Consider the following 27,507-nt stretch of genomic DNA (forward strand, 5'->3'; position numbering starts at 1 on the left):
ACAGGGTACAGGGCAAAAATGGTCCGACATTGAGGCTGAAAACGCCAGAAGAGTACAGCGACGCAACCGGGGAAATACCTGACCCTTCAGTTTTTTTAACCTTATAAAAACCTGAAGAGAGCAGTAGAGGTTTTCTCATATGACGAAGACGTTGTTGCGTATCACGAGAGGATGGCATTTTCAGACATTATACATTTGCTGCTCAATCCAGATGCTGGGTCAAGATTCACCCCTAAGCAAACACTTAGGCACCCTTTCATCACTATGGTAAACCTCGAGGAGGAAATAGACTTAAACTCTTACGCAGTGAATGCCTTTGAGTTGATGGCTGTCTGCACCCTGGCTGATACAGGTGATAATCCTCTTAGGGACCCTGAAACTCCAGACACAGCTTGCAGGACAAGCAGGGCTTTAAGTGCTTTTGATTTCACCCTGAGTTGTTTCGTTTATGATGGACAACTTACAGTACCAATATTTGGCCTTCCACCACCACCTCGCAAGATTGGTTTACCAAGAGAGCCATCCAAGAATTCAGGTGCTGAAGATGTAAATACTGAGAGGTCCAGTTATGACTCCACCCCTCAGCAGCACCACACTGAACACAACATGCAACAACTGCAACAACTGCAACAACATGTCAGCAGCTGAACCAAGTCAAGTGAGAGAACGTCCTCACAGTGAAGCTGAAGCTGACAAGGAGTCCATTGACTCAGGGGATGCAGTCTCCAGCACTGAGAGCTCCAGTAATGACACAGGCTGTCCCGGACCAAATCCATCTGAGACTATCAGCGTCGAGTTTGAGCCAATAGACTCCTCCGCTGATGAGTCAGACAGCCCAGATATTGGTGCCGCGGAGCCTCTTCATGGTATTGAGTTCCCAACTGGCTTCAGGAGAGAAGACCACACTGCAGTCACCAACAATGAAGACTCGGGAAGCATCCCCAACGAGGAAGACTCAGACGAATATGAAAATGGATGACGAAGGTTCTTGAATCCTGATATCTGTGAAAGACCAGGGGTCGTCTGGAAGACGTCAACACGACAACAGGCAGGATGACCACAAGATCTCCAAATTCCTCAGCGAGGGAAAGGTGAAGTGAATTCCCTTTTTCGACGTTCAAAGGGATCCTCCTGTCCGCTTCGTGTACCGACGTCAGGGTTTACTCCGGGTGTAAAAAGACAAAGATATACAAGTTATATAAAAGTGTATTTCTGCCACTATGTGTCAGCCTTATGTCAACTAATCTTGATGTACTTAACTTTATAAAAATGCAAAATGTTATGCAAATAAGATTTGCTTCAATAAGATTCATTATTTTTATTAAGAATATAGGAGAAATTAAGAATGCCTACAGTGTCTTTTAAAAGAAGCCATTTACAATTGGACTTCTCTGCTTCTTTGTCCGCAGTGGACCGTTGTAACGTTTTAATCACTTTTACTTTAGGTTCAGCAGAAAGGTGTAACAAACATAACTCAAAGCATTTCAGCAAGGTTCAGCATTATGTTCTTAATAGCTAGTGATAGTAGTAGAGTCTTGTTGAGTCCACTCATTTAAAATTGATGTTCAAAACCCTTAAAAGTTAACTTATATTCAGCAAATATTATTGATTTGGGAGATATTAAGAGGAACAAAGCCATATACACTTTTATCAGTTCTCATTAGCAGCAATTTACCAGACCCGCAATAATCTGCAGAAATCCGGAAAATGTAAAGGTCACCTATTATGTAAAATGCACTTTTTGATGTAAGAAAAAGTGTCAGAAAATACAACCCTCTCTCTTTTCTTCCTTACCCACATATCTAAAAACGGGGGTACAACGGAGCTGATCCAGATTTGCTGGCAATATTGAAAATGTGGGCTGGCTTTACGCCCAAGGGCCAGCACTATCAGCAGTATCAGAAACAATGCGTGACGTGTTTTGGAAGTAATAGGCCTACGGTCTGTGTTTACATTAGCAAGCATCGGTAACACTCAGAGCTAATGCTGTAGGCTACTGGAGAAAGTATGTGTAAAAAAAGCCGTATAAAAAAAGTAACTCACCTTGTGGTAAACCCGCAAGACAGAGAAAAAGCATTTGATCTCCATACTGTTTCAGAAATAATCCTTGATGTGGTTTGGAACATAATATGGCGTTTAATCACGGTAGCATTTGGCTGAGAATCTGCGGAGTTCAACCTTCTCTTCACAGAGCACACTGCTTGCATGCGGAAAGGGGCGTGGCCAGCAGCAGCTCGGGTTACATTTGAAGCTACTGACCCAGAATCAGCACTTTAGTAACAGGGCTGAAATAGAGGGGTATGAGGCATGCTACAATGGGTGATCTGTTTGGTATTTTGAGCTAAACACTTGTTGTGTACAGATATGCCCCTACAATATATTGTTCAAAGATAGCATAATAGGTGAGCTTTAAATCTCCACGGTCATAATGTCCATTAAAAATAATTTGCCAAGATTATTACAAATAGTTTGAATAGATGAGTCAGCACAACCTGCTCTCATCCAAGCCAAAAAGACAGGTGGAGAATGATTTAACATTAAACTATTGTAAATCAACTCCACCTGTGAATAGAAACAACTTCCTAATCAATAAATCAATACAAATGAAGAATATATATATATTTCAGATTTATTGTAAATGTAATAAAATAACACTTCCATACTTAAAATAATAGCCAACTAATAAAATGCAATCACTGACGAGAACAGTAGGATGCAACAGTGTAAGTTTATTTGTCAAGTTTACAGTCAATCAATACATGAAAAAAAGTCTAATTGCAGCTGATGGTTCATATCTGAACATGTCAAATAATAACAAAGACACTGAGGAAAAACAAAAAGTTTCCTTTGCACAAAACCTGTTTTTGTAATAATTATTTAATCAGTCCAATGTCATTCAGTATCAGCAATGACATGGCACCCTATATACACAAATAACTTTGTTGCATCACACGGGCTTATTTTACATTTTTTTCAAAATTATCTTATTTTTCAAAATAGAGTTTTGCTAATTCATACCTACAGAATACATAAAGCGGCATTTAACATAATTGCTGTAATAATAACTTTATACATGAGACAGAGACGAGAGCCATAGCTCAATACTCGTAAAGTATAAGAAATAACGGAAGGCTTTTAGGCCAATTACTGCGGGAGAGTGTAAACAAAGGGGGGGAAACAATCAACACACAAAAGAAACAATCTCTGGTTGCTACTCCTAGCAAATATGGAAACTGCAGGGTAGCTCCACAGAAATCTGAGGTGTTGGTGCTTTTCTTGTAGAGTCTCAGTATTGAAAGTAAATGGCTCAACGTTAGATGCACATGCTCAAGAAACCAGCTCAAGGTCAGCGCCGAAACCAAACCAGCCATTCAGTACATGGGCAGACAAGATCTGTAAAAACTTCTCGTAAGACTTCACCTCAATCCTCAAACGCTTCAAAGTTATCGTGGTGGTCAAATGATAAGTAAATAATAGCAAATCTAGAACTATCAAGGTCGGTCTCAGGTGAAATACAGTAGGAGTGCTGGCAGAGAAACGGAGATGTCTGAGACAATGACCAAACTCAACTGACAAAACGGATAAATGCTTCAAAATAAGACTCAAAAACATAAAGAACCAGTGTAGCATTTAAGGTAGGAAACTAATTTATACCGTGTCATACTATACTGTAAATACACACATAGAAGGGCAAATAAAACTAGAAATAAAACATTCATCACCAAGAAAAAACCTGCAAACAAGCAGTAGGTAAATATGCTGTTATTTATCATTTATTTACAACACTTAAGCTATTTTTTTAAACAGGTTCGTATGCACGTAATGAAGCAGGTTGGTTAGTTGTTGGACCACGGGGGGGCTGGGTGTGGGTGACGGTGTTAGACATGCAGATTCAGTACTCCCTCTAAGCCTTCAGAGTAGAAACCCAGCAGGTAGAAAGACAGACAGAAGATTCACCCATGAAAATGAATTGTCATTTAGACTGCTTAAAAATGCTCACCAATGCAATGTTTAAATCTCAAGATTTTGTTTTCATATTGACGGTACGGACACTTCGCACTCACGATACTTTGACGGAAGCCCTTGGGTTCTTAAACATGCTGTAACATTACCTTCAGCAGTTCAAACCCTGATCTGCACATCAACAGAGGTTGGTTAGGGTTGGACAGATGTCAATATTTTCAAACCAGTTTGACATTTAGCTAATATTCGGATATGACGGCTATACCAGATTTGACCACTAGTGGTCACAGTTGACGAAGCAGCCGCACATGACTTTTCTTTCAGTGTCTACACGTTGTTACCCCGTCTGTTTTTATACGAGAATACAAGATATCGCAACCAATCTAGATATAGAGACGCTAGCATTAGTGCTGTGATGTGCCTAAATGCTCAATCCGGTTTAGGCAGTTTACATCAAATCAAACCAGTTTAAGCTTGTTAATTGGAAATCAACCAAACTCTACCAGTGCTGATAACTGTTGAGTATGGACGTATTTTTTCCAGATTAGCTCAAATACTGCCACCTTGCACATAGTTATGTTATGTTATGTTTTTTCTGTAGCAGCATAATGCACAATGTAGCCAAACTCTTCTCTTCTGTGATCTGCCATTCTGTGGGGGGTAGCTGTATTAGGAGCAGTGCGTATACCCTGATGCAGCATCTATAAGCAATCCAAACCAAGTGTGGAGTCAAACTGAATGTCATCAAAGCCTAATGTCATAATTGCCTAATCGAAGCATTAGCAGTACTTTAGCATTATTGCTGTAGCGGCTATCAGCTTTAGCACTAGCGGAATCAAGCTAGGCTACTATTACTGCTCATTACATTACTCTGCATAATTTAAGCCTACTGAAAGCGGATGCATGCGGTGATCTGTGGCTGGGTGGAGCTGAGGCAGCAGGCGTAGAGGGAGCACTGATTGGTTCACTGGTGTCACATCAGTATGTCCAGGTCGTCCCCGCGGTCGTCCTCCTCCGTCACCCGCAGCGCCAGCACCTCCTCGTTCAGGAACAGTCCGCTCAGGTGCTCCTTGCGGGCCTGGCGCTGCTCCTTCAGCTGCCGCTTCCTCAGAGCCTTCTGCTGGAGCTTGCGCTGCTTGGAGCGTTTCTGAAGAGATGGCAGGGCAGGAGAGAGACGTTTAAGAAGGGAAAAGATGAGGATAAAGACTTTGAGGGAAATGTAACCCTAACCCCTAGATTCCACCGGGTCCATCTGCGCTGTGTTACGGCCGCGTTACGGCCGCGTTACGGCCGCGTTACGACGTCCGCAAGGATCGCGGCCACTCTAGTCAATGGGTGCAATTCCACCAGACGCGCCGCTGGGCTCCGCTGGGCTCCGCTGGGCTCCGCTGGGCTCCGCTGGGCTCCGCTGGGCTCCGCTGGGCTCCGCTCGAAATAGGATTGAAGTCTATTTTTCGACGCGAGGCGTTGCAGAGGCGGCGGGCAGGAAGTGGACCGGTCAGAGCATCCGGCCCATCCCCCAAATAAACTAATTTGCAGACCCTATCCCTCCGTAGTCTTTCAAGTAAAAGTAGAAATGCCAGCGTTCTCCTCCTGTTTACAGCCACTGTGTAAATTATATATAGAATAATTATGATGATAAATTCATTTTTTTACCACTAAAATACAGCAACACATCTTTGATTCATGTAGTTTATAACTGGAATATTAGAATTATTATTAACTTTGTCTGTACAAAGCAGCCTGTCCAGGAAATATGCCCAAATCAACAAAAACTGCGAGCCGGTAGGCAAGACGCTCCGCTTCTGAAATGCTTCTGAAACGCGCCTGGTAGGGTATGACGCCGGAGGAGGCCGGACCAAAACCGCGGCGCAGCCGTTACGCGACGCAGACGGACCCGGTGGAATCGAGGCTTCCCTGCAGCTAACGGATTTTTGTATTCATATATTAATCTGTTGATTATTGTCTTGATTGGTCTATTATTAAATCTAATAAACAAAACAAAAAAACCTTTATTATTTCCAGGATTTTATTCAACAAACTCCACACATTACTTGTTTTCTTGGACAGTGCTTTTTAAGTAAAATAAACTCAATAAATGGATATATTAAATATTTTGGATGCACCTCAAAAAAGTGAATGTAACTCTGGTTTCTGAACTAAAGAAATAAAGGATTTCACTTTAAACTGTGTGACTAATGGCATAGAAAATAATTTTTTTGAGGGACAAAAACCTGATTACAGATTCATTTCAAAACAAATGTAACAGGGAGAGATACCTTCTGTTTTCTCTGTTTTGCGATGGATCAATGAAGCTGGATCCCTGATGAAATCCCGCTACATGGATCCATGTATTTTAAATTAACCTGTAATCAGCCATTCTCTACACTGTGTCTCTTTCAAATGCTTTGAAGACAGAGGAGACGGCGGGATTTCCTGCCATTCAGTGTGAGCTACACAAGGCTGGCCCTACAGGAACATTCCACAACTGATCAAAGATGTGTAATGTGTCACCACGGTGATCCAGAAGGAATAGTATTTGTCAAAAACAGGTTTTTCTACACTTTCACCCACACACACACACATTCTTACTTTAGAGTCTCGTATACGTTCTGCAGCACTGGAAAGGTTGCCATCGCTGTGAGCTCTGCTAATGTTAGCAACACTGCTGCCACTGCAGGCTGATGCTGGACCACCTGCAACACAACATGTATTACAACCAGGAAGACTCAAGAGAAACAAAACCGAGCTGAACATCTGACTTAATGTTGTGATTGCTTATTATTTCACCAACAAAATGGTCTCTCTGTCATTGTTTAATCCTATTGGCGGCGGCAATAGCTCAGTCTTTAAGGACTTTGTCGCCGGTACAAGTCCAGATGGGACCAAAGATACGGAGTGTGGACCGGTCACTGTTGTTAATAACACCAGAGTGAAAGTGAATTTACACTCTGGATTAATAAAGGTGATCTTTATCTTAATGAGTTGTGCAGGAATGATTCTGAAAACGAACATTTTAACACTTCATGTTAACACTTCTTCTCTGTTATCTCTAAGTCAATGTTTTTTCTGAAATAATTTTTGGTTAGATGCTTGAAATAAGGTCGGTGTTTAACACAAGCTTACGAAATGTTCACATTTTTACCCTGCTGGTGAATGTCCTAGGTGTCTAAACACTTGCTACCGTGACTTAATGTCATCACGTCAATTATAGCCGCCTTTAGCTTAGCGATGGTGACGTGTAGTCATGTGACCGTTCTGTATTTCCTTTATAGCCAAAAAGTAGTTTTTAGCATGTTAGCACTTTTGCTGTGACATAAAATATATCTGTAAATGTGCCACTGGTGAAAGTCTGAAGCATAAGTCATAAGAACAGCGGTTGCTAACAAGTGTGGAAATGACTCTACTAAACATCATCACGGCAAACATTAGCCGCCTTTAGCTTATCAACGGTGACGTGAAGTCATGTGACAGTGCTTTAGTTCCTTTAAAGCCAAAAGTTAGAATTGACTTCTGGCTAATAAAAAAGTTAATAGGTGGAGATTATCCTGCTGAACAAAACGTTGACGTATCATAAACAAATGTTTGCCACTGATAATATTTTCTGCAATATTCCAAAATCCAAGAGATAAATCCCATTGGCTTTCTGCTCCAAGGAGCCCCTGCGATGCTAACTTCTAGGACAGTAAACAAAAATACATCTCCTTGCACCACCTTATATCTGAGCCCCATCGTTCCACCATTTCAAGGCAGCGTCTCACCTGCCACAGAGTTGGAGGCGGTGGAGCCGGTGGAGGAGCTGGTGGAGCTGACCATGCTGCCGTTGCTGCTGCTGGCGGCGCTGACCCCCCCGGTGCTGGCGCTGCTGTGGCTGCTCCTCTTCCAGCCCTCCCTGCTGGCCCGCTGCCTCGGGCTGTGCTCTCGGATGTAGTTACGCACCTGAAGGCATCACACAGGTACCAATTATTTACTTCTCACATCCTGCAGAACTAAAATGTAATGGACTGGCGGTGTTTTCACAGCTGCTGCCCACCTGCTTGAGCTTCTCGTCGGTGAGGCAGTTGAGCTCGATGATGAACTCGCTGTCGGTGGGGGAGATCTGAGCGCAGGGGTCGATGATCTTGATGATGTCCAGCTGCTCCCTCAGGCCCATCTCTGTGCTCACCTTCCGACTCAGGTACTCGATATACTCCACCTGGAAGTGGAAACACACACATGAAGTTTTCATGCTTTCCATTCCAGGTATCTCCGCCCACACTGAGGACTTAAAGGTTGATTTAAAGTGTTTCACTGAACGTAGTGGGGTGTTTCTAACTACTGCAAACAATCACTGCATTGGAAATGGCTAGAGCTTTACATTTCTGATAATGAGTAAATAATACAGTACAAACAAAGGGAGTTGGGAATTCAGACATACCACAGGATGTGGGGAGAAAAGCACATATAGTTACCAACTCAAGTACATGAAGGGATTTCAATTTGAGGTAATTCTGGAAATTACTATAGTAGCTAAAAGAAAGTTCCAAAAACAGCAGCAGCATGCGTGGGTGTTATGTGCAGGGCTCGAGCTTAAGGGCGTCCCGTCGTCGAAAAAAATAGGGTCGGGGAGGAAAAAAAAAAAAGTTTGGGACGAGAGTTAAAATAAAAATACCCTGCCAACTCTACTACGAACGGCAATGAAAATGAAACTGACTGCACGTTTTGTGTAGCACACAGTTATTAAACCTCCTTCTCAACATAAACACACACGCACAAAACAGCAACCCGCGAAACACACACACACACACACACGCAAATTCCTGGCCCGCGAATCCGCGAGTCTAGCTATGTACTGACTGAGTGTGTATTTCGCGGGTTGAGTGATGGACAATGGTATCCCGTGGAGGAATTCTGCAATTTTTTACCGTTACATCACGAAAACGCACAGCAGAACCAGACCCTGGAGCGCCGGCCTCTTTATTTACTTACTCCTCTTCATCCCCTGCTATGGGTAATAAGGCTGAGAAGAGAACTCTCCATCGCAACAATGATTACGATAGTGTAGCTTCTCATAAATTCATTATGCTATAAACCTTTTTGTATTGAGATGCAAGCCATGCCATAATCTAATTGTTACCGGACATTCACGTGAAACAATTCACCAGCAGAAATATTTAAAACATACTGGTAGCTGGGTCAGAAAGCTGGTCAGTTAAATTATCTCCTTAATGACTGAGAAGCACTATGATACAGAGAGGTGTGTTTACTTGTTCATTGTTGGTCATGGCGCTCCATGGTAACTCGTCCAGGTTGCGGTGGGGGTGGGGCTTAGGCTTCCTCTTGGAGAACAGACATGGTGAACTGGGAACACTGGGGATGATGTCAGAGAGGACGTCGCTGCCACTGGCGATGTCACTTCCTGGCAGCTGTGGGGAATGCAACAAAAAAAATAAGGAATGGACAACATCGCGCTAATCACTTCATTTTTTGGACGATTGTGGCTGTGAGGAAGTGTGGTCGTCCAGCATTCGGAAGGTTGGGAGTTCGAAGTCCGCACCTTAACCTATCATGTTGGATGTTTAGCCAATACAAGCGCAAGTGTTACCTCCCTTTGGAGAAACTTTGTGATTTTAGTCTTTGCAGACCAAAACCTATATAACATTCTACAGGAAAAAGAAACCCAAAAGAACATTATAGGGCCCCTTTAAGTAACTTTCTTTTGGGATAATATTTGTCTCCTGGTTTAATAGCATCTATTTTTTTCTCTTTTATCAATTTGCCAAAGCTAACATACCAATTACGTCAATGTGCGTGTTCACTGCAAAAGCTACACGGGCTGAGTGCAAAAAAAAGAAATGCCATCCGAGTTAGATAATGCCACCGACCTGCCACTCAAACTCGCTGCTGTCGGACCAGTCCCAATATGTGCTGATGGAGGAGGAGACATCGCTGCAGACACTGCCCTCTGGAAACAGGTCCAGAGACGTCAGTTCCTGGTCGTCCAGCAGGGAGTAGCAGTCGTCCTGATCCCCCACAGACACGGAGGAGAAGAGCTCCTCGCTGCACTCTGAGCTGGCCACGCTCGTCCCACAGGAAGTGAGGTTCCACCTGCGGACAACAATGACAGCACGTCAGAGCACTTTCTAGGAGTAAGTCATGGAAATTGATCTGAAGGTTTTTCAAGACTGGGGGAGGGTGCAGGCAAGATAAGGAAGTACATTTCAGCTATGTCAATTATTTTAAAATGTCAACAAAAACATGGATGCAGGAGTCACAGAGTATACTGTTCACAGCTATTTTCCAGTGGCACCTTTTTCACCATTAACCTTTTTTCTGAGACTTGCCACCTAAGAAATGCGAATAATACTGAATAAACTATACATTTTATGTGAATTTGATATGACTTTTTTACATTTTTGTCTGGAGAACTTCATTATTGTCCTTATTAAAGCCAACAGAATGGACTTTAGCTTATCAATGAGTGTATAGAACCTCCTTCCTTTAAAACAAGGTAAAAAAAGGTCAGGTAGTGTTAAGGTGCGTTCACACAGGACATGAAGCTAATTGTGTACCGTGCCATCATTTGTAACAACGCTTGTCAGTAAAACTAGACGTCCCATCAAGGAGGCGGGGCTAATTTCCTTGTAGATACCAACAATGTTTTTATTAGCCATGGCCGAAATCGCAACAAAGTGTATGGACAAAATCATATTTTTTGTTTTTATTATGCCACCAATAGCTGCATAGGCCACATGTTGCAGCAGTTTATGGTGGGTCCATCTTTTGAGTACTGTACCATTAAGGTTGGTATTTTTTTTATGAATTCCCAAAACAAAAATTAGGATTTTTCCTTGATAAAATCTTTTGAAAAAACATCCTGAAAGTTAGTTGACCTCACAAACTGATGACACACACGTGAACACAAGCACACACCACTGGTCTACTTGCCTGTTGCTTTTGAAGCGGTGCAGAGGGTCTGTTCTGTGACAAGATGAGAGTTGACAGCCAAAGTCACTGACGTCCAGAGTTCCCACATCACTGAGGTTGGCTCTTTGAGAGAGGAGTGGGAAAGGCTCCTCTGGTGCCAAAAACTTCTCATACAGAGACTCAGACATCGCCAGATGGACCTACAAAAACAGAGGCAAAGATAAGACAAACAAAACATAATAGGGTGCATATTATCAATAGAGCTACAGTCTCAATTATTAACACCAAATGATATAGACACATCTGACAGACACACTCTCCAAAAGCTTTCTAAAAGGGTAGTAACAGCTGAACCACAATATGGTGTATTCAAGTAGAGTTTTACTCTTACTTACTATTTATCAAGTTAAATGAAAGTGTGTGCAATTGTAATTGTATAATATGTGTCCTAATGTGCAAATTAATGTATTTTAAATTATATTAAACATTCTGTTGTGTGGGGTGGAAGTGAATATCCAATAGACAACTCTTACAAAGTTGCTGATCTTTTCTAGTGGTAAAGCACCTTGATATACAGACACAATGAACAAAACCAAATATGATATTTAAGGTATTTAGTTCAGTTTTAACTTGATCTGATGGACTTCAACATTGTTGCTTGTAAAAATGTTCCATGTGTGTAAATCATTGTTGTTAATAAATGTAGTGAAGCTACAAAAATGTGGCACAAAGTCACTCAAGAAAGCAAAACCTCAGGAATACGAGCTCCTTTACATTTGGGTCTTTTGTTGGTAACATAAGTGACGTTAGTGGCCAAAGCTAGCATTATTACAAGTACTAATAATGAGCTTTTAAGCATGTTAAAGACACTTCTCATGTTCATCTTTGATACTAGATGTCATCCACGTTAAGCCTCTAACTCCCATAATTGTTGTTTTTCGTAACAACACAATAAGATGCTTGATAGTCACGCAAAGCACACCAAGACAAAATGAGAATACACCATTAAAGAAGGAAGCTACATTAGCTTTAATAACTCAAACATTACCATATACGGTACTATTATTTTTCACCAAGACGCACATTCCGTGTTTGGAAAACAACACTAGCTAACGTCATTAGCTAGTTGCTAATCCTTCAAATGTGCAGGTAGCGTTTACCTAGGCACAAAACGAGCTTTAAATAATAATTGTCATTAATAACACACCTTAAGGTCTCATAAACCTGGTAAAGTTATTATAAAGAAGCTATAAACATTAAAACACTAACCTCTTGTCGTTCAAATAATGATCATTTCTGCCACCTCCATTTGCAAATCCTTTCTTTTCCAGCGATGAGCTAAGCTGTCACCGCGAGACTCCCGCGAGCCAACACTGTTGTCATGTGACGTGAGGCGGAAGTGGTCACACAAACAGAAAACTAGCATAAAAAAGAGCATTCTGTGCTTAAAATTTCACAATTTTGCTATTTGTTATCGCAAAATACAACATATGATTGCATGGTAGTCATGTCTTTAAGCCACACAAAGGACTCCAGCTTTTTGGGGGGCAGGATACCCGCAGAAATCGAGTCAATGTCGAAAAACCTGAAGGATGTGGACCAAGAGTTGTTCAGAAAAATACTAAAAGGTAAAATAGCTGTTTGCAAGATAATGTTGTTTTTAATGTCTATAGTTTATGACTCATTACAGACCTAGTCAGCCGTCTGTATAATATGTTTTTTTTTAATGCATTGTAAAAGCCACTAACAATGGGGACGTTTTAAAACGTTGATAAGGTGTTCATTGAGTAATGATATCGGAGTTCCAACAACTTTTACTGTGAGATTTTAATAAATAGGTAGAGCAAAAACTGCTTTTTTGAGAAAAGGATCATTTACAAAAAGAAATAAACCATAGGAACACAACCAGAACAAATATACCTAATACCATCACCATGAAGGGCATACATTATAACGTTAAACGAAAAAGTAAAAGTTATGTTATATAATCATAATCAGTCAGTGTCCCGGATTTTTTTTCCACACATTTCTAAAAGCCTATTAATCCCCAAAAAATCATGAAAAGTTCTAACATGAACCTAATAATACAGACAGAATCAAGATCTGTCCAAAATATGTGGAATATTTCACAAATACAAAAGATGATAAATTGTGTCAATATTATTTTTTTAAACTTGCACAACAAATATAAATATCTGTCGCCCAAGCTTGGCGATAAGACAAATATCTAGGTGTATTTTATGGAACATTTAAAAAGTGTTCAAATATGCCTTTAGTTCATGAAAACAGCCCAAAGAATGGTATCTGCAGGGGACCCGTGACAGTGCCCAATATCTCTGAACAAGTAGGCCTACAAATGAAGTTAATCCATAGCAGAGGTAAGTATGCCTGTGAACTCTTTTCTGTCCAGCTGTGGTCAGCGCCCTGGAGGGGAAGGACAACAGAGAGGTGATGAAGTCGATAGCAGAGAGCAGCGTCATCCCCCAGGAGAGGCTCAGTTACATTGTGGCTGGGATGTACAGAGTGCTGTCTGAGGCCATCCGCATCCCCACATCGTCGCTAAAGCAGGAGGTGAGCTGCTGTAAAACACTGGAAATTACATTATGAACATGCTGACAGTGTCTCAGTCTGTGTGCACTTTAGAGATGGGTCTTTCCCACAGTACACATTTTGACATGTTACAGCAAAAAAAATTAAAAACATAATTATCTCGTGATGAGATGAAGAAAAAATCATTATAACGAGAAATGTTATTTAAATAAATATTTTGTATCCTTTTATGAGAAACTATGTCATTTGTATTCAATAGTATTTCCTTATTTTGGGATACTAAGACTTTACTTTGAGATCCAATTCAACATTTCAAGTCAGTTTCTCATTATAATAATTGATAGTAGCCTACCTTTTTCCTCTCATTTGCATACATTGACTTTCAGAGATTATGGACATCCTAAATTGTTCTGACAGAAGACATTTTAACAGGCCACAGTACAAAAATATATATTTTTAATACTAAAAATGTACTAGTGCTGAATTCCACCTCTTGTGGTTATCTAAGGACACACTTCCTTGTTCCCGCCACTTCAAAAGCATCTTCTTACACATTGTAAGATCTTAATAATTGAATATTGAAAATACTTAACACTTGATTTGTGTCCCTGTTTAGGCCTTCAAAGAAGATCTTAGAGAACTGAGGCAAGGCTCGTCATCATTTTAACACATCTTCTATGTTTTCATGCATTACCTCTGCTGGCTTATACACAACACACTGTCAACCTGAGATGATAAATGATTATGTTTTGTTACCTAGGATACCTGAAGACTTTATCACAGATTTCTCCAGTGTGGTCTTTGGAAGCAGGTATGTTGGATTTAAATTCTCTACATTTAGAACTTTTAGACCTAGTAAAGTAAACCTTGTGGTCTCATAAAGGCATAGAAACAGTCTAAACTCAGGCCCAATTCCAACCAACCCCTACATCCTCCCCGTTACTGAATTCCACCCTTTTTGCATGTTTGTGAGGTTCTTCCAACACATTTGGTGTTGTTCCTAAACACTAGTGGAGAGTGGAAGTTATTAAAGCCTCCAACAGGAAGTGTGCTGGACTTGACTTACTTGAGTACATGACCATTGCATGTATGATATGTGTAATGTGTATTTGTGAAGCGCTTTGAGCATCTGGAAAAGCGCTATAATAAATGTAAGGAATTATTAATTATTATTGACTTAACCAGCTGCCCTACCTAACCAGGTGCATTGCTGTTTCTATCCATCACTTGAACATGCTGTGTAGAATGTCGGTGCAAACATTTATTAGTAAACGGCCCAAAATTAGATGGACCTTTTCATATTTTCATTCAGATGTTAAGAACTTCAAAGGTACATTGTCTAACATATATATTTATTTATATTTATTTTTTTGTATAGCCCATTACAACACAAGGCAATTCAAAGTGCTTTACTGCAAAATGTGCAAATAAAAACATTAAAAGCATTAACATAAAGTGCAACAGAAAAATGGCATTTTAAAAAACCAAGAGAATATATTTTTGCGGTTTTATTATTTGTTATTTTTCGTCCAAGAGAAGAATTACGACAGTTCCCCCGGTCCTGCCAGAAACATGGGAGTTTGTCCAAAAATTGCCGCTTTATTTTCATTCTCCACCTTAATGAAGAAGCCTCATTCAGCTGAGAGTGAGACAACAGTCAGAGTTCACTCTGTCAAGGAGTGAGTGTGGATGGGTGGGTCTGGAGTTGGGCCATAGTGAAGAAAGCATGCCTTTTTCAAAGTCTAACTTAAACTTGTTTTGATCAGTATTGAGGTTGGCTATGAATGCCATTCATGGTTACATTATTATAGCATCATGTACATTGCTTTATGTTTGCAGACGTGCAGCTCTCGATGCAGCAACCTCTCAGAATGATCCGCACCTCCCCACAATGAAAGACTTTAAATGGAGAGTAGATGTTACCATTTCTACAAGGTAATGTATCGAATACAGAGGGGCAAGACATGTTTTTGCTTTTCAAGGTTCTAGGTTCTTTATTGTCAAACTAACATAGCTACAGAGTAATTATGTCTTTGAAAATCTTAGGTCACAGGCTTCTCCAACAATGCAACACAATGATACAGATAAGCAGACAATATTAAAGCAATATTAAAGTATATTATAAAAAGTAATACAAAAAGAAAAATAGTTTTAAAAAAGTGAGAAAAAAAAGTGGAATAGTGCAATACGAGTCTATATACAAGTTATTGGAATGATATATTAGATAATAGATAAATAATTACTAAGTAGCAGATTTTCAACATACAACCAGAATGTTTTTGTTGTTTTTATTGTAACTGAGTGTGTTTCTGTATCTCCCCAGCTCTTTAGCCCGAGCCCTGCAGCCATCTGTTCTGATGCAGATGAAGCTATCAGACGGTAGCTGTCAGCGCTTTGAGGTACTGAAACTAATGATTTCTCCCTGATAGTACAGGCAGTTTTACATTCACCACAAAGAAACCTGTTTTCATTTTAAATATGTGCCCAGATTATTAATACTATACTTACCAATGGGCCTTCATTATTTACTATTTAAATTTAAATTATTTTATCCTTTTTTTGGTTGTTTACTGTTACCTGTAGTGTGTTATATAGACACTCGTGCTTTTATTGGCTAACGCTCCAACACATTGTACGTGATAGGCTAAGGGGCGGTGCAGCTCTAAGCGGTTGACCAATCACAACAGAGCCTGCTTCTTTTCACCCTCAAAAGAGATGCTGCAGCACAGGCAGTATGGGAAAAGTATTGAACATGAATGTACATGTAAACATGTAGCAGTAGATGAACAGAATAAAAATATGAACCTGAAAATGTTTATAATAAGGCCCCCTTAAAACCGACAAAAGAAACGTGGTGAGCATAATAATTCTCTGCATTCTCACTTCTTCTTAAAGCGAAGTGTCTTGTTGAAAATAAATAATAAATGTTGTTGATTGTAAACCATTCCATTTTAGAAATCATACCACTTATATTCTTAATTCATCAGGTGTCTCACTCAATGAGTTATAGCGTCCCATGCATCCTTTTTTTGTTTCTTTTATATCCACTACTGAAGCTACTTAAAATGGCTTTTATTTCTTTATGTTTACAATTGGGTGGTCCAACCTGTTCAGACTTTAGTTGGGTGTTCTTGATTTAACTTTCCCATTTTTGTTCCTATTTCTTTGTGTTGTGCACACAGCCCTGGAACCTCATGCCCTTTTAACGCTCCTGTTGACCGATTTACTACTTTCATCAATCATAACTTTTTTGTTTTACATTCGATTACATTAAGGCTTTATGATATCCTTCACAGTAGACCTTTGAACATGTGAAATTGCTGATCACCACTTTCATTGAATTTTGGATGATTTAGTCAACTTTATAACACCCATGGTGTTCCCGGTCCCGCCATAAAGAAAAGGAATTAGTAACCATCCGGATCAGATAAAACACACACACACACACACACACACACACACACACACACACACACACACACACACACACACACACACACACACACACACACACACACACACACACACACACACACACACACACACACACACACACACACACCCACACCACACCACACCACACCACACCACACCACACCACACCACACCACACACACACACACATTAAATGTGTTCCCCCCCCCTTATGTGCCCATGCCCCCATGTGAATCACACACACACACACACACACGCACACACACACACACACACACACACACACACACACACACACACACACACACACACACACACACACACACACACACACACACACACACACACACACACACACACACACAGAGAACAATTTGACACATTTCCCGCTCTTATGTGCCCATCACACCTGGCACACGCAATACATGTTCAGTGTCTATTCTTTGTATATTTACTGCAGTTTTTCATGTATACCAGTAGTCTGATACAATATTTACAGTTTGTAAGGGTGTTAAATGAAATTTGGTGATAATTCATGGTATTTGTGTTAATGTAAAAGCGGTTAAAACAGGACCGGTCCAATTTGACCGTGAACCCCAAAGTAAGGAGGGGGAAACGAAGGCAATAGGAGGGTTAAGGAGATTGGCGTGGGGTTTGCATTGTTTTTAGGATCACCTGGCAGGCGCTTTAAATTTACAAGGCCAAAAAGAAATCACTATAAGAACACAGCCTGGTACAAACAATCGATTTGTACCTGTGTATAATTGTTGATGTAGTTGCTATATGTTTGGTTATACTCAAACATTGTACAATATAAACATCAGTTACATCAAATTCCCCTTTTTGAAAACCTAAATGTATTTTAGAACGCATTATAAAGGTCTACTGTGTATTTATAATTTACCTTTAGCCTGTGGCTTGAAAGAGTTGGTTGTTAGCCAGCGAGCTAATGTTGGTCGGTTTTACTTAATAGGGTCCAAGTGGAATAATTGAGGTAAGATTTATTATAACTACAGCCTGACCTAGAACCTATTATTGGCCAAGTGTTGCTGATACAGTCTGTGACAGTTGTGTTTGTTTGTTTGTACACTTAGTATACCACAATATATATACTTCAAAGCAGAACAGATAGATACTTGAGAATGGTTCTATCTCTGAGAAAAACAATTCTAGAGGAATTACAGCAGAACCTCTGACAGTATTTCTTTAGTTCAATGAGGTTTAATTTACAGTAGAAAATACCCAATTATCAGTTGAAGAAATAAATAAAAGTCATAACAATGTAACTTGTAGGATTGTAGTTTAACTATGACAGCAGTCACCCAAAAACAATAATAAAATAATAACATGAATAACTTTAAATCATACAATAGTGCTCATTGAAATAAATGCAGTCAGTGATAAATGATTCGTCAGGCTAATAATACAAAGTGAGAAACTGAAAAATTGATTTAAATAATCAACAAGTTAGTACAATGCTGAATCAGCAGGGGACGCCACACTCCATAATCAACCAATTAATCAAACGTTATTCATACGACACATTGAATACACAAAAGGTAACACAGCAGGCTTTAGTGATTACAAAATGTTTATGCAAAAATAGATAAATATAATGTTTTAATTATTAAAACTTCTTATTATCCACAACATATAATTGAATAAAACAAGAATAACATTGAATTAAAAGCAACATTACTTATTCTTATTTATACTATGATACCACTGTATATATCGTAGTATACATGTTATATGTTGTAGTACAATGTGTACAATTTTACTTCTTATGTTTACATAAATATTATTATTCCATTGTATTTTTGTATTTTATTGAACTTTTGACTTTACCTTCCTGTCTTTGAATAAATATCTTTATTTAATTTTATATTTGTATTTCAAATGTTATCCTCACACTTCTTGCGTTTATTTAAAGGGAGGCAATCCTCATGACACGCATTTTTAAATAATTATCATCCGATAAAACAGACCAGTCTCTGCCAGTCTTTTTTTTTTTTTCTTTTAATCTGATGACGTTATCAGTGATTTTAAGCTGATTAATTACCGAAATAACATCAACCCTGTGGGCGGCGCCATTTTGACGAGTCATATGACTTATTTTACCGGAAGTGACGTCAACTATGCGTTGACGTATGGGCTTTGTTCATGTTGTTTACTCTAGTTACTCTCACAATTCTATTGAAATATGCCTCATTGTATCGCGAAACATTACCACAATTCGGATAGGAACAATCCACGGAATGCTCGGTTCCATCTATTGCCAACGGGTAAGCATAGGAAGTACGCTCGGAGGCAGTGGCTAGCGAAATATGCTCGGCCCGAACCGAAAGATCCACAGGCGCATGTATGCAGCGAACATTTCAAGTTTCTGGACGACTACTCTGAGAGTATGATGAAACATAAAATGGGATTTATTAATCAACCATTACTTAATGGGGATGCAGTGCACTGCCAATGCCAGCCAGCGTAAGCACATTACGCAGCAGACTTTACTTATTGTTTACTACGTAAGGAAGCAGGAATTGCTGAAGCTTTCCGAGTAAATCGCCAGAACGCCGACACCTCCTCATCTCCACCGCTCCCATGTTTTATTTTGTGTTGCCATAAGTTAGTCTCTCTGCGTTTCTGAGCTGGGCTAATGCTAATGCGAGGATAATAAAATGGCGGCTTCACAAAACTTTTTGGGAGTTTTACGGGGCGTGGTTTGCAATTCGCCCAGCCAATCAGGAATATAGCTCTTTTCTCAAAAAAGAGCCGCTCGAAAGTCCCTGCTTTCTAGCAGGGACTTTCTAGCAGGGACTTTCGAGGGGGTAAAAAGGTTTGCATGAACTACTTTTAGTACCGGCTCTTTTTGGTGTGAACGCGATCATGAACTAAGTTCGCATGAACCTTTGTGGGAAAAGTACCGCAGTGTGAACGCGGCTAAAGTGAACGCATAGATGACGTCACAACCTAGTTTTTCGGATCATGTGACTACTGAAAATGGCCAAAATGGCAGCTGCCTGACGGAATATACAGGTTTTGATCAAAAAGAGCTATAAAATCATTATTTACCGGGGAATATCGCTGATTTCTTCAGGGTATGGTTTAAACATAATGTTTCACTAAATACTGAAGTTTTGATTAACTATCTAATGACTGGAGCCTTCCTTTTTAAAGGGGACCTATCATGCAAAATGCACTTTGTGGTGTCTTTTATACATAAAGATGTGTCCCCGGTGCGTCGGGGAACTCACGCAGCGTCAGAAATTAAAACCCTCTCTCTTTTCCTCCGTACCCAAATCTTTTAAAAACAGGGGTACAACGAGCGGATACAGATTTGCTGCCTATCTGACGTCAAATCGGCAGCGGACCCACAGAAAATTGCTATCAGAAACAATGCCCGACGTGTTTTGGACGTAATCTCGTCTGTGTTTACATTAGCAAGCCTCGCTAACACTCAGATCTAACCTGTACTGTAGAGCACATGTGTTTTAAAAAGCAGGAAATAAAAAAAGGAACTCACCTTGTGATAAACTAAGTATTTATAATTATAAAAAATATAATTGTTTTGTTTATTTATTTGAATCCTTTTTTATTATATTCTAAAATGGAAATACTGTCATACAAAATTCTGATTCTGATCCCCCTATGCAGTTTTCAAATGGGACACTTTGTTCCTCTGTTACCTCATCAGTGATTCATCTTGTTTTTTTCTCGTCCAGGTGCCCTTGTCCAAATTCCAGGAGCTCCGTTACAACGTGGCTCTGATTCTCAAGGAGATGAATGATCTGGAGAAGAGGAACATCCTCAAAATCCAGGATTGATATCTCGATATTTAATAAACCGCTCTTTTCGATTTAGTGGAGTTCTGTAAATAGCACCACTCATTTTAAATCATACCTACTATGATATCATGAAAGATAATAATAATCCTCCTGTCATGGTGCTACGATCTGATCGCGTTGGCATCCAACATACTTGACAGTTATCCAGCTACTCCACCACAGGAATACCTTATAACCATGACAAAAAGACTCATAGATTTAAAAAATAAATCTGTAAAATCAGACTGGATCAATCATTTTCTTGCATTCTTGTTAACTGTACATATTAGCATTGTTGTATCCAGTGGTTGTCTAGAGATTTGAGACAGATACAGAACCTCCATTGTGCCAAAATGCATTCAAGTGAGACCTTCTCATACTGGGTATCCACTTTTGATCCGAGTCTGAACATTTTGTCCACATGCTAATGAAAGGAGGGTGTGCAAATTAAAGAATCATCCAGGACATTTTTCTACTCATTTTCTTGTATGCGTGTAACTCAAACCTGCACAAAATGAACTGTAATTTATAAAGCAAGATTTAATGTTTGTTTTTTGTTTGCCATAATAACATTTTTACCTCTTGAATCACTTTTCTCTAATAAAATATGTCCATTCCTGTATCTACAAAGAGTGATTTCTTCCTTTTGAACATGATGTCACAGAGAGGGAACAATTAAAATGGCATTTTGTGAACGATAAACACTTTTCACCTGTACGAAAACCCTACATACTCACTGAGGATATTAGAGAACACATAAACCACTAAAAGACACCCACTTTATTTATTTCTATTATTATATTATAACTTTTTTCTATTTTTTTAACTTTAATACTTTTGTATGCATGCTTCTAAGTAACATTAAGCTGTCTTTGGCTCTGCTGTAACAACGTACTTTTCCCCTTAAAGGTATTCTGATTCTGAATGCTTGTTAAAGAGAGGAATAGCTGACAAATCTAATGATGAAGCTGTTCCAAAAGCTAATCAACAACGCCTTCCGTCATACAGTGGTGTAAGACGGATGAGAATAATACATGTATACAAGTATTTCTTACAGCACTTGATAAAAGTGTGGGAGGTGGCTTTGATGGCCTATTTATGTTCACAAGGTGCGAAGGGACACTCATATATGTGATCATGCCTTCTGAGTGTGTGTTTCATAATGCCCTGATTTTCAGATATGGGTCAAAGACATGAGGAGATATATATTAGTGATTTCAATCAGGAGAGACTTCATTTTGTTTAAAGAACATTTATTGACACATGTCATATGATAAATGTTAAGTCTTTGGCGATTAGACGCCGATCCTGAAATCGTAGGCTATATCCAGAGCTATTTAATAGAAGAGTTACGACACCGGAAGTCCAAAAACGGTTATCGTCACGTGGTTCATGTAGACGAGGGATCGTTCCCCGGAAGTTCATGGCGGGCAATGTGAATGCATTGATAACAGGAGATAGAACTACGATTTTTGGTAATTATTAGTGAATAAAGGTTTTGATTTGCAATATTTATACAACAAATCGATATGTGTATGTATTTACATCAATATGTTTTCAAAAATAAAATCGAATTTGCTAATATTAAGTGATAATATTAGGATTAGTGTGAACAACTAGTTTACATGTTACTAACAGTGCCTTGGTTAAAGAGCCTGTTGCTGTTTATTTATAGCTTTGAATTCTTTCAAACCAATATTATCTTCTTAAACTGGTATGGTAGTCAGGAGGATCACTTTCTAATGTTTATTGATACATTTAGAGGGAGGGGATCTAAAGTAATGCTTTAAAATTCAGATTGGATTCATTTCTACCATTTTCTTAAATTCATGGTAGTTTCAGTAATCCCCTGGTAATTGAGGACACAAGTTATCTAAATGACTAATGTCGTCTTTATGGCTTTCAGAAAGGACAGGAGACCGACAGGATATGATGATGATGATGTTAAATGTGTTGTTTTAGGAACATCCATTGCAAATACATGGAATTCAATAAACATTGAATAGCATATCATGCAGTTTGTCGGTGCCTTTTCCTCCGTGTTGTCCTGGTTTGCTGTGCTGCCTCCTAGTCGCCACCATGGTTTGCTGTGCTGCCTGGGGATGCTCAAATCGCTCAGAGAAAGGAGTACGAATGTACGGCTTCCCCACTGACACAGAGCGGAGGAAAAAATGGCTGGCTCAAGTCAGCAGGAGCAATTTCACGACCAACAGCAACAAAATATGTGATTTATATACAAACACTGCATTTGCACTTTTTCACAAAACGAAAACCACACCATTGGGAAAGCTTAATGTTTTGTTTAATACAAAAAAACAGGGAAAGGCTTGAAAAACACTGAGAGTTGAGACTCAGGGTGCAGGGTGAGGGTCTCAGTGCAGGTATTCAGGCTCCATTGAACCCCCCTCTGGTTCTTGTGCTGAAAGAGGGAGTAACAGACCTATTATACACACCTATATAGCACACCTATTGCCTTGGGGAGATAACGTGTTTACTTATATAAAACAGTAGTATTAAACGTACTTTGTGTTTTCACTCTCACTTAAGTCCCTCTCCCTTTGCCATCAATCCAGAATCAGCTGGGCTGCAACATTATACAGACAGGTAATAATCAACAGAATCACAAGGACACAATATGGCTCTGCTAAAAACACTCACTCTTACACGCACCAAAGTTATATTTATCTAATATTTAACTCCCTCCACCCCCGCATACAATCCCGTTTAGAAGCCCCTCTTCTCCAATTCAACATGTTGGACGAAATGACAGAGAGAACGGAATTTACAATTAAAAGGCTGTTCAACGTGTGTTGCTAACTTGCTTCGGTATGCTAGCTTAATCTGTTATCTGTAAACGTTCCCTAAATCTACTAATTTAGGGATAATCCACTGACATCCTTTAATACACATGTTCATTTGAATCAGATGTACTGATAATATCCGCAATATACATCTTTAAACTTCTTCTTACCTTTAAAAGTCCGTCACGAACGGTCTATTATGCAGAAACTCCACAGCTCTGCCAGCCTTGGCGCTAACTTCCGGGGAACGATTGAGAGGCTCCACGATCCGCCATTGCTGTAAAAAAGTGGTCCATTGGAGTGAACGGAGATGTCGTAACTCTTCTATTAAATGGCTCTGGCTATATCTAAAGGGGGAAATGCAGCCGTGAACATATAGGGAACCCCGCGGGGTCTACACTGGTGATGATGATGAAGATCTGGATTTGATGAGGAGATGGGATGAAGAGGCGGTGTGATGATGAGGTTTTTGGATTAACTCTCCTGGCACTGGATATGATGAAAGAAGGTGGATGGGGAGGAGGCGGTCGGCAGCATGCAAACCGGAAATCACAGCTGACTGCAGGAGAGAGGAGAACCATTTTAAAGTTTGGCTGCAGCACAGTGATTGGCTGCTGGAGAATGAGGTGAATGTAATGGGTTATAGACAAGCGGCAAACTCTGGGGAAGAGCCGGGAAGCCAATACGGAAGTGCCACACACTGCAGTTCATATATTGGCCGATAGGCGATGGCTGCAGAAAGGAGCAATTTCCATAGACCCCCATGTTAAAATGCCCAACTTTATAGCGGAAAAAAACATGTTTCTCTCCCTGGCTCCATACATTTTATTATCGATATAGTTAGATTCCACCTTCATGATTATGGATCTGTGAGTGAATTGTTTTCTAACGCGACCCTTTTATTTATATTAGGTCTTAAAGTTTGTGCATGCATTAGGGCGTGGTCACTTTGATTGACAGATACGTGCCTCACTGTCAGCTAACAGCAACTTGTCCACTCTGCTAGGCTACAACCATAGAGGCTACAACGTTAGTTAGTCATAGTACTGTACTTGACCCTTTAGCTTTAGCCGTGTTCGTGGTGATATACCAGACAATTAAGATGTCGTGCTGTGCGCTTGAATGTACTAACAGAACTTCCAAGAAGTCTACTCACAGCTTTTTTCGGTGAGTAAAATGATAATATTATACATGTTAACCCCGTTAGCAGGTGTTTGTGTGCTTGTTAGCTTAGCTTGTTATGTAGCTAGCTAAGGACGTAACCCTTTATGCATGTGTATATATATATACAGTTTAGTTTATGATTCAGCCTTGGGTAAGACTTTTATAGTCTATGGCTATGACGCCCATAATGCTAAATGGGAGCAAATGTTAAAAGGGGACCCAATTATCCCAGTGGTGGCCGCCGGAGTCCGCCGCCGAAGCTATCCGGAGCCGTAGCTCACCCTTTGCGGCTCCGTTAGCTTCGGCCAGCAGCGGAGCCCGGCGTTATAACTGAGATCAAGGAATGCAGCGAAACGCGGACTTGGTTCGCCTGCAGCCCGCTATAGTATTAGCTAAAGAAATGATGTTGAACAAGGCTTATTAAGCTGAACATCGCCACAATTGTTCTGCTATGTATCGGTACTTATTTTATTTTATTAACGTGTGAATGATAAGCATTAAGAATAACAACAAATAGCTATTTATCTTGCATATTGTCTCGTTTGATTATGAATGTAACGTTTATATAGTGGAACTACACTGTTTTATCAAAACCAAAGTGCCACGCAGTAACTTGGTAGGCCCATGCATGTATTTCAGCAGGAAATGTGCAACCTAGATTACATTTACCAACACAGACTATATAGAACTATTTGTAAAAGTTGTTCATGCGTTACTAAGTGAATATGGCATTAACCCTCCTGTTGTCTTTGGGTCGGTTTTCATGTATTTTTGAATAAAGGTTTCCTTTCGGTGATCCAGACAGGCTGGACCAGTGGGTGCTGAACATCCGGAGGAATACATGGACCCCCAACGTTTCTTCTCGCCTGTGCAGTGCACACTTTGAGAGTCATCCCTTCAGCACGGACTCATGGGTACAGATCCTTTTTTTAAAACAAAATAACTTGGTTCCATTTGTGAGTGTAAATTGTTGTTACTAATTAAATACATGTTATACATTATACAATGCTAAATAATTGCTATGGCACAGTTTGCACATCAGTGATGAGTAATGTTCTTTTTATTAAAGGCCAAATTAAGATTTTGCCAGTTAAGTAAAGAAAAATAGAAATCGATTTGTTTGCAAACCATCACATTTCTCTTCAATTTATGCAAAGACTCTTTATCATAGATAGAGAATTGCCATTTCCCCCACATACTCTATGTTAAAAACAGATGAATTATATTACCTTTTTTTTTACATTATTTTAATAGCAACATTCATTCATCTGTTGTCATCTTATAACTTATTTATCTTAACAGCTATCACTGTAAAAAAAAAAAGATTTAATTTAATTTTACTATACAATATTTATCTTTACATTCTGTTCTTGCATATGTCTTATTATATTTACGTGTATATAGATTTCTGCCTGCACTAATTTATTATTCTTAATTTAATTTTGAATTTCTTTTATTGTTTTATGTCTTATATAACTGTTGCATTGTTGGAGGAGCTCGGGACAGATGATTTTCATTGCCATTCCCACACTGTAGCCTATGTGCTATGACATAAATCCTTTGAATCTGAATCTTGGAAACACGTAATTGTTGAATGGATTAACTGCATAGTTAACATGTTGGCCCTCTATTGTCTTTTATAATGCACTCTTACATTTAAAACAACATTATTCAAAAGAAAGTTGAATATCTACAGACCTCAAAAAGTTATTTTATGTGTTTTTGTTTATTATTTTTATTAGGGAAGGAGATGCCTGAAAAACACTGCAGTGCCCACCATTTTCTATTTCACCAATGGCAAAGAACAACAGCCTGGAAGGAAAAGCAGGGTGAGTAACAATGACGAGGTAAGTGACACTCCTAGTTCGACTGTTGACAGCAAGGAGGAGGTTGCAGATGTCGACCATGGTAGTGGTGAAAACAGTCTTGCTGCTGATCAGAGCAATATCATTATGATACAAGGCACGCCTGAAGAAGCCTTTGTTGTTCCACATGTGGAGCATAATGACATTCCAACAGTCAATGCTTGTGAGGAGGGTGTTGGTTTGGGTAGCAGCAGCCAACAAACAAAACAAATTGGAAAACAGGCAGACTCCGCCTCTGTTCACTCTTACACTTGGGCTTTAAACTAAGACGGGTCATACTGAATAGTTTGTGCACACATTTCTAACATGTGATCTTTCTTTCATGTAGGACGCTTGAGGGAAGTTGCAACGCCTCGGCCAATGGGATGTCTTCTCCACGTGAAAGAGATTGAAGGCATAATTTATAACTTGAGACAATTTTCCAAAAGTTATGACTTGTATTGGCTTAGATAGTAATGGATTACATCGAACACGAATCAAGATCGTATAGAAAAAAATGAAAGTGTAATCCTTAGTTACATAGGAAGAGATGTAATCGGATTAGTTTTACTTTTTTTAATAATAGGGAAACTCAGGATTACAATCTTATTCAAAACCTAAAAAGAGCAGATAGTGGTTGTTGTAAAATGATCAAATGGTATCTCTTCTCTGGAAGCCGTACTGTTCTGGAGGATAATACTTTAATTGTGAATCTCTACACCTACTGCCTGAATCTGCTTTATGGTATTATATTATACATTTTAAGTAAAAAAATCATATTCATATTTCTTCTCTCCTGTGTTTATTTGCATTACATTTGATATTGAAGTAATCCAAAACCAAAAGAAAGTTATCACGTTACATTACTTTTATATCTTGATACTCACATGAAGTTACTGGTTGTGTTTTTGGCAAGTAGCCCTCCCAAGCCTGTGCATAAGTTATGTCATTTTAATTACTGATACAGTTGTTGCACATCTTTAATTTATTTTGTAGTGTACTTAAAGGGATAGTGGAAAT

The 27,507-nt window shown here is 39.4% G+C and overlaps 2 protein-coding genes and 2 long non-coding RNA genes across 4 annotated transcripts; 2 read left to right on the top strand and 2 right to left on the bottom strand.

Moving 5' to 3' along the window:
- Positions 1–2,709: 2,709 nt before the first annotated feature.
- On the bottom strand, positions 2,710–12,242 carry fam199x (family with sequence similarity 199, X-linked). Its single transcript, XM_034092394.2, has 8 exons — positions 12,139–12,242; positions 10,891–11,069; positions 9,828–10,050; positions 9,210–9,368; positions 7,997–8,158; positions 7,725–7,902; positions 6,556–6,659; positions 2,710–5,110 (listed from the first exon to the last, which is right to left on the bottom strand). The coding sequence occupies exons 2-8, from the start codon at positions 11,055–11,057 to the stop codon at positions 4,937–4,939; spliced, it is 1,167 nt and encodes a 388-aa protein (XP_033948285.1). The 5' UTR covers positions 11,058–11,069; positions 12,139–12,242; the 3' UTR covers positions 2,710–4,936.
- Positions 12,243–12,266: 24 nt separating this feature from the next.
- Positions 12,267–21,300, top strand: commd5 (COMM domain containing 5). Its single transcript, XM_034092395.1, has 7 exons — positions 12,267–12,497; positions 13,280–13,440; positions 14,036–14,064; positions 14,180–14,230; positions 15,259–15,354; positions 15,743–15,818; positions 20,577–21,300. Exons 1-7 carry the CDS (start codon positions 12,368–12,370, stop codon positions 20,676–20,678), a joined length of 645 nt encoding a protein of 214 aa, XP_033948286.1. The 5' UTR covers positions 12,267–12,367; the 3' UTR covers positions 20,679–21,300.
- A 1,684-nt stretch (positions 21,301–22,984) lies between these two features.
- Positions 22,985–23,926, bottom strand: LOC139434626 (uncharacterized). The gene is made up of 3 exons (XR_011643960.1): positions 23,650–23,926; positions 23,202–23,262; positions 22,985–23,097 (listed from the first exon to the last, which is right to left on the bottom strand). It is a non-coding gene; the product is annotated as an uncharacterized lncRNA (long non-coding RNA).
- Positions 23,927–25,428: 1,502 nt separating this feature from the next.
- LOC139434627 (uncharacterized) lies at positions 25,429–27,272 on the top strand. The gene is made up of 2 exons (XR_011643961.1): positions 25,429–25,557; positions 26,386–27,272. It is a non-coding gene; the product is annotated as an uncharacterized lncRNA (long non-coding RNA).
- The last annotated feature ends 235 nt before the right edge of the window (positions 27,273–27,507 follow it).

This window comes from Pseudochaenichthys georgianus, chromosome 10 (genome assembly GCF_902827115.2).
Source record: "Pseudochaenichthys georgianus chromosome 10, fPseGeo1.2, whole genome shotgun sequence".
Taxonomy (NCBI): Eukaryota; Metazoa; Chordata; class Actinopteri; order Perciformes; family Channichthyidae; genus Pseudochaenichthys; species Pseudochaenichthys georgianus.

Coding starts and splice junctions, on each gene's coding strand:
- commd5 (XM_034092395.1), top strand. CDS start 12,368: ATGGTAGTCATGTCTTTAAGCCACACAAAGGACTCCAGCTTTTTGGGG. Junction 12,498..13,279: donor GTTCAGAAAAATACTAAAAG/GTAAAATAGCTG, acceptor TTTTCTGTCCAG/CTGTGGTCAGCGCCCTGGAG. Junction 15,819..20,576: donor GTAGCTGTCAGCGCTTTGAG/GTACTGAAACTA, acceptor TTTCTCGTCCAG/GTGCCCTTGTCCAAATTCCA.
- fam199x (XM_034092394.2), bottom strand. CDS start 11,057: ATGTCTGAGTCTCTGTATGAGAAGTTTTTGGCACCAGAGGAGCCTTTC. Junction 6,660..7,724: donor CGCCTCCAACTCTGTGGCAG/GTGAGACGCTGC, acceptor GTTGTGTTGCAG/GTGGTCCAGCATCAGCCTGC. Junction 5,111..6,555: donor AACGTATACGAGACTCTAAA/GTAAGAATGTGT, acceptor CCATCTCTTCAG/AAACGCTCCAAGCAGCGCAA.